Below are 7,314 nucleotides of genomic sequence, written 5' to 3' on the forward strand. Positions count from 1 at the left end.
TAAAATTAAATACAATAGTAACAATACAAAAAACTACAAAAAACCACGTGCGACTAAATGCCACATGTTCAGGCTACACTAAAGCTGTGATCCCTAAGAATTTACACAATGGGCGGACATAGAATTCACAGTATCTATGCCGCTACAAAGGGTATATGGTACAAACAATAGTCTAACCTAAACAATAGTCAAAACACTGGAAAAATACAAATTTATACACAAATTTATTTACATATTTTCGATGCCGACTCGTGGTCCGCAACAGCCTCCCCCCGGCGCAGATCTTCGCAGCCCTTATCCCTAGGGAGGACCACCAGCCTTCGGGTCGGCCTTCGAAAAATTCCCTCGCGTCTGTCCGTCCGTCCGCGTTCACCGCAACGCCACTTGACCCATTTCCCCGCTTCGGCAGGGCGCTCCCGGCCCAGCTTCCATGCCCGTCGCCTGCATTCGTCTGCGAGCAGCAGCACCTGTGCCGGGGTCCTCCTCACTCGGTCATATGAGGAGAACCGCGTTCTGTCCATTACGGGCTTTGCCTTCGCCCGGGCACGGGCTACCGTCTCTGCAGGGACGGGCTTGCTTTCCTTGGGTCGTTCTTTCTCTGGAGCGTATACAAGCGCCGGCCCGACGGATCTGTCGGCGGCGGTCCGTATTGTATATCTCGCGCGGGTCGCGTCGTTAGTTACGTCGTGGGCGGTCGGTACCCAGCGCCACTGTGTTGGTTCTGTATGTTCGGCGCTTTCTGCCATCCGGCGGGCCGCGTGTGGATTGTATCGAGCGGTTACTTTTTTTTTAATCTATGTCGTTCCTAGTCCAATGTAGCGTCTTCTTCGAGACCGTCCATAGGAAGACTTCAGCCGCGCGACGACGTCCTTTCAGTACGTCAGCGGCCAGTCGGGGTCCTACCAGGCTCGCCTGAAGCTCCATCCGGGGTATACTCTGCGCTTTCATGGGCGCTACCCTCGCTTTGGCTGCTACCAGGACGACGTTAACGCTACGATCCTCGCGTTCCGTCCTCCAATACGCGGCTGTGGCATATGCCTGTTCGCTTGCGTCCGTTAATACGTGCAGTTGCGACCGTTGGCTGTCGTTCGTGCCATACCATCGCGGCAATCTCAGTTCCTCTATATAGGCTAAGTCATCTCTCCATTCCTGGAACATCCGCGCTTCCTCGGCGGGCAGAGAGTCATCCCATTCGACCTTCTGCACCCACAGCGCCTGCAAGATGATTTTTGCCGTGATGATGTAAGGGCTCAGCAGCCCGAGCGGGTCGAACAATGACATCACCGCTCCTAAGGCTTCCCTTTTCGTCGGTATCCGCGTGCCGTGCTTCACTTCTCGTGGGACGCGTGGCATGCCGGTGTTGAACGCCAGCTGGTCTTCGGCTGACATCCACAATAACCCCAATGTCTTTCCGTATGGATGTGCGTTGGCTCCCAGTTCCTTCGGCGTCCTCGCTCGCTGGTCCTCACTCACATTCTCTAGCAGGCTCGGTCGGTTTGTATTCCAACCCGCCAGCGTGAATCCTATCCCGCCATGAACCTCTACTACCTCTCGTATGGCGCGGGCTGCTTCCTCTTCGGAGTCAAAGCTATCGACCCAGTCGTCCATGTAGTGGTTCCTTGTTATGGCGGTGTACGCTGACGGGTGCGACTCTCGGTGCTCTGCCGCGTTCCTGTCTCGAACGCTGTGTGCGATGAACGGTGAGCTCCTCGCCCCGAAAATCATTGAGGTCATTACGTATTTCTGCGGCGGGTTAATCCTGTCATCTCCTCGCCACAGAAACTGTTGTGCTGCTCTATCTTCTTCCCGTATCTTAATCTGCAGGAACATCTCTCGTATATCCGCCGTGATAGCTACGGGCTTCTCGCGGAAACGGTATAACACACCGTTAAGCGACCGTAGCATATCTGGCCCATCCAGCAGTACGTCGTTCAAGCACATTCCTTTCGAACGGGCCGCGGCGTCGAATACGAGTCGCAGCTTTCCGGGTTTATTCGGATTCGTCACTCCGAAATGGGGAAGGTACCACGCGCGGTCGTTGTTGAACCGGTCGTCGGTTACTTTCTCGGCGTAACCCTTGTCCAACAACTTGTTTATCTCCGCGGTATACGCCAGCCGGAATTCCGTAGAGCGATCCATCCGCCGCTCTATTCCCCTCAGTCGGCTCGCTGCCATGTCGTAGCTGGGAGGTAGAGCGACGTTATCTCTCTCCCACGGCAATCCTACGACGTATCGCCCATCCACTCTCGTCGCTGTGCGGTTGAATGTGGCGACGGCGCGCTCCTCCTTAGCGATGGGTAATCTCTTCGACGATATACCCAACGCGTCGATGTCGTAATGCGCTTTTATTATGCCCTCTATATGCCGCATGTCTGGCTCGGCGTTGCGCTGTGTCAACCGCACGTGGAGGACATGTTCCTCGTCTTCCACGACACTTCTGGGTACCGTTCCGTGGATGACCCATCCCAGTCGTGTCAGCGACGCTGCGGGTTGATTGTGCCTTCCTATGAGCAGCTTCCGCGTAACAATCAGATGCCAGTTGTCTGACCCGATCAAGACCTTGGGTCTGGCATCTTCGTAGCACACTTGCTCGCAAGTGAGTTGTCGCAGGTGTCCGTACGCGAGTATTTCCGGGTTCACTCGCTGCGTTCCTAGGGTGAGATCCCGGATCGTACGCGCCCTCACCGAGTGTTCTTCGTCCGTATGGTGTCGCCCTCTGATGATGACATCAGCCACTCGGCTTGAGGCTTCGTGCCAGCTCGAGGCTGCACCCTGAATTCTCAGAGATCGCGTCGGTAATTTAACTTATATATATTTTAGAAAAATAACCTTCGGCTCCGATCTGTTCTGCGATCTCCGCATCGATGAGTGTAACCGTCGAGCCTTCATCTAGCATCGCGTACGTCTCTACTTCGCGTCCCGTCTTGCCTTTCACGATGATGGGACACACCTTTAACAACACTTGGCTGTTCTCTGGCAAGCGTGCTGCGGCTGTAATCGCGGTGTCCTCTTGCCGCTTCGGCGGTTCTTCTGGGGGGTGCAGCAGGGCGTGGTGTGGCTTACGACACTCTCTCACACCACATTTGCGTGCCTTACACTTGAACCTTCTGTGCGTGCTGTTCATGCATTGGAAGCACATCTTATTTGTTTTCGCCCACTCCCATCTGTCCGATAACGACATGTCGTTCAGCTTCTTACACTTCGGCGTTACGTGTGCGGCGCCGCACCAGAGACATTCGGTACTCTGTTCGCTTTTTTCTACGGCGGCGTATACGGCCGCGCCACGATCCGTCATCTGTCGCCGAGGTGCCGACATCGTTGCTTTCGGTATGGGTTGCCTAGTGGGTTGCTTCGGGGGCTGCTTCGTGGGTAGCGCGCTCGTTCGTCTCGTTGGTGATGCTATTCGCAGATGTCGGGTCATGAGATCGGCTTCGCTCATTAAAAACTCTGCCATCTTGATGATCGTAGGTCTAGTGTCCTCCTTGTTTTTTTCAGCGTAGTGACACCAGTGGACCTGTAAGTGAGGGGTCAGCTTCTCTGACACTTCACTCTCAAGCGCGGGATTATGTAGGAATCTCGCCCCCCTGTCGATATCCGCGACGATGGTGGTGATGTTCTGTAGTTTAATGGCGAAATCAATCACCTCTGTTGTCGACGTTCCTATTACCGGCATCCTTTTCAGATCTTTGAGGGCGCGGTCGATGATGGCCTCTGTCCGGCCGTACCGCTGCTCCAACGTCCTCATGATCTGCGACGGTTCTGTAGCGGATACGGTTCGACTGTCTCTCTCGCTTTTCCACGTAAGCAGGCCCTCAGCCTGGCCAGGTTCTCCGCTGGTGTGATCCTGTACGTCTTTGTAGACTGGTCTACGGCCGCTTTAAACGCTAGCCATTCACTTGCTTCGCCGCTGAAGGTCGGGAGATCTTGGGCTTGCCTCGGCGCTACCCTATCCGCTCGTTCGTCCACAGCTCTTTCAATAGCTTTGGCCAGCCGGGTGAATCCTTCTTGCATCCCGGCTTCAGGAGCGGGGGACCTCCGTCTTTGCTTCGGCGTCCTCGGCGGTGAAGCTTGCCTTTCTGTTGGCTCTTTCTGCGTAGGCGGTGGGGAATTAATTCTCTGCTCCCCCCGTACTTCGGTACGTTGAAACCAATCCGTTATACGTTGCAGGCCGGCACCTTCCTCGGAGCACACGCTATCTCTATCGGTCTCTTCATGTACCGCGGCGACATCGGCTGCCAACTTCTTTCTAATTAAATCAGCCTGTAATTTCGCCATCTGTAGCGCTGCCTCGTACTCCAGCCTCTTTAATTTAGCTATACCGCTAGCGGTGGAGCGGCGCGATCGCACCGACGCGGCCCGGGCCGGACGTACATCTGTCGTCGGCGGCTGCGACGGTGGCGCCGGTGCTATATATATATATATATAGGTAAACGCGGCGCGGGCGGCTTGTGCCTGTGGCGCGCTCGACGGCGCGGCGGACGCGGACATCTGCGTGGTTTCTGAAGGGGACGCTTCTGTCTGTTCATTTTCCCGCGTGGTCTTTTTCTCTGCTCCCGGGGCTTGGCTTCTCGTAGTCGGCATCGTGTTCTGGCACTTGCAAGCCCCTAACCTACCGGTCCCTACCTACCTAACCGTCCCTAACAATCCCTCAGGATATATATATATATATATATATATATATATATAGGAATTACCCCGCAGTGGTGCGTATGTACAGACGGGGCGCTCAGGGCCGGTTCGGACTTTCCGACCCCTTTGGCAGTGCCTACAGTCCGGCCCCCCCAGAGATTAGGCGATAAAAATTGCTATACGATACACACGTACAGGCGTAATAGTGCTATTCGGTTGCGCCACGGTAACAAGCAACAACCGGCAGTGACACACCACCCACTGCACCGCTCAATGGCGTTAACCCACACTCCGACCGTTTGACACCGTTATTTTGGTAAGAGATGTGAGCCGCGGACACACCGCTTGAGACGTTATCTATCCTATATGGCGTAGACGTTATTTATCCTATCCTAACGCTGCACCCTCATAGTTATTTTCAATTACGACGGCAGCTAAATTCGGTAAGCTGCTAGCGTCGCACCGTTGGGTGATCTTCCTCGGCGAGGTACGTCGCACCGTTGGGTGATCTTCCGCGGCGATTCGTCGCACCGTTGGGTGATCTTCCACGGCGATTCGTCGCACCGTTGGGTGATCTTCGGTCTTGATATGCGGCTGCGATGGACCACAAAATTGTGGGGTACACAATTAAAAGGTCTTCGATTTTCAAAATATGTGGACTGTATTTCAATTTGTTTCTTATTCTATGGGTCGGCCGGCCGGAGTGGGGTTTTCTTGGTCGTTGCGCCGGCGGTGGTTCTTCGTCGGTGGCGTATGCGTAAGAGAGCGCGATCGAGAACCAACAATAAATTATTTCCGCCTATATAAAAATTTTACGGGCGCCCGAGCGCGTCCTTCCCCACTTATCCCCGCCGATTTGTGCGCGTCGGCCGTCTATAAACTATATCCCGACAATTCCTGCACATGTCGGTGACCGATTTTGGTGCCGGAACAGCGAATACGCACACATTTAAAATTAAATACAATAGTAACAATACAAAAAACTATAAAAAACCACGTGCGACTAAAAGCCACATGTTCAGGCTACACTAAAGCTGTGATCATTTAAATTTGTAATTTACACAATGGGCGGACATATTTTCACTGTTATCTATGCCGTTTAGCTACAAAATCTTTGTTATGGTACATATATATATAGTCTAACCTAAACAATAGTCAAAACACTGGAATTTATATATAATATTTATATATATTTATTTGTATATTATATTATTATGAAATTTATATATATGGTCCGCTTATATTGCGACTACGAAATATTGTTCACCAAGTCAATTTTTCCAATATGACACTTCGGTGATCTAGATGGTTATGTAAGCCGCCATATTTACTTTCAATTGTCGCCGGTTCGATTCCTTGACATATTCTATACATTACACAAAATATATGTAAAAAAATGCATTTTATGAGACTGTACGCAGCGGGGTTGGTCCCAAGTATGCAATACAATGAGCTACGTAAAATATTGCATTTACTAAAAGCTCGGATCGTATGTACGGTCCGTGTGTTTACTGAAAGAGATTGGCTCTGCAACTTGAGTGTTTGAAACTCTTGTGATATACGGGATGCATAGTTTCGCAACTGTATTTGAGTGAAAACATATTTGTCAAACAGTAAGAAATTGACTTCAGAATAGCTTTATTATTGTAGTTAAACGGATTTTAACAATAGTAGGACAAACAATATTATGTACTGGATCAACATTATCACTTAGAGATCTGAAAATACAGTTTACGTCCTATTCTACCTACTAAATATCCACACAAAATTTCATAAGAATCGGTCAAGTCGTTTCGAAGGAGTTTTGTTGCATAGACTGTAACATGAGAATTTTATATAGATAAATAAATATCATAGCATGAATTGGCATTAAACAATCAAATAAGAAACACCAACCGTTTGTTTAATAATATAATAATAAATTGCGTTGCGTTAATAATATAATATAATGGTTTTTAATAATATAATATAATGGTTTTTAATGGCGTCTGTATAACTGAAAGCAATGTTATGAACGCGTATCGTTATTCAATCTTCCCGTGTCATTATGAAATACTTTTTTAATTAATGCCCCTCATCATTAATCCTCGCACATACACTCTCACACTGAATCAGATTTTATCATACGCGCGACTAATCAAAGAATCCAGGGTACGTGACATAAATTTTATGTTCTTTAAATTTAATCTACAATCGCGGGGCGACATGATTACTTTATTTGTAAAGCTTTAATTAAAATATAATAAATGATGCTTACTCAATTCATATTCAAATTGCATCTATTTATTTTATGAATGATGACAGCTCACTATGGCGCTTGCAGCATGAGGAGAGAGAGTAATTTCACTGTCATATTCTTATATTTAAAAGAGCAACACACAAGTTTCTTGCTTATTCTTCTTGTGATGAATCTGCATTCCGAATGAGTGGTAGAATCAAAATATGACTATTCAAAAGTGCTTGTAATGAGTTTATTTGAATAAAGATTATTTTTATTTAGATACTAATAATAATAATAATACAATATGAACACACGTAACTGAAAACAGTTAAACAGTGTCCACAAAGTATTAAAATAACATATTATCGCATTACGATATAAAGAGACAGATACAAACGCTGTCTGTTACAAACATATTTTTTTGACAATTCACACAGCGCCGTCCCAAGTTAAGCTAGCTAAAG

The 7,314-nt window shown here is 48.9% G+C and overlaps 1 protein-coding gene across 1 annotated transcript; it reads right to left on the minus strand.

Annotated features, from left to right (window-relative positions):
* Positions 1–789: 789 nt before the first annotated feature.
* Positions 790–3,745, minus strand: LOC131851632 (uncharacterized). The gene is made up of 2 exons (XM_059202152.1): positions 2,830–3,745; positions 790–2,765 (listed from the first exon to the last, which is right to left on the minus strand). Exons 1-2 carry the CDS (start codon positions 3,743–3,745, stop codon positions 790–792), a joined length of 2,892 nt encoding a protein of 963 aa, XP_059058135.1.
* Between the last annotated feature and the right edge of the window lie 3,569 nt (positions 3,746–7,314).

The sequence above is a fragment of the Achroia grisella genome, unplaced genomic scaffold (genome assembly GCF_030625045.1).
Source record: "Achroia grisella isolate CSIRO2021 unplaced genomic scaffold, CSIRO_AGI_Agris_v1 utg794, whole genome shotgun sequence".
NCBI classification, from domain to species: Eukaryota; Metazoa; Arthropoda; class Insecta; order Lepidoptera; family Pyralidae; genus Achroia; species Achroia grisella.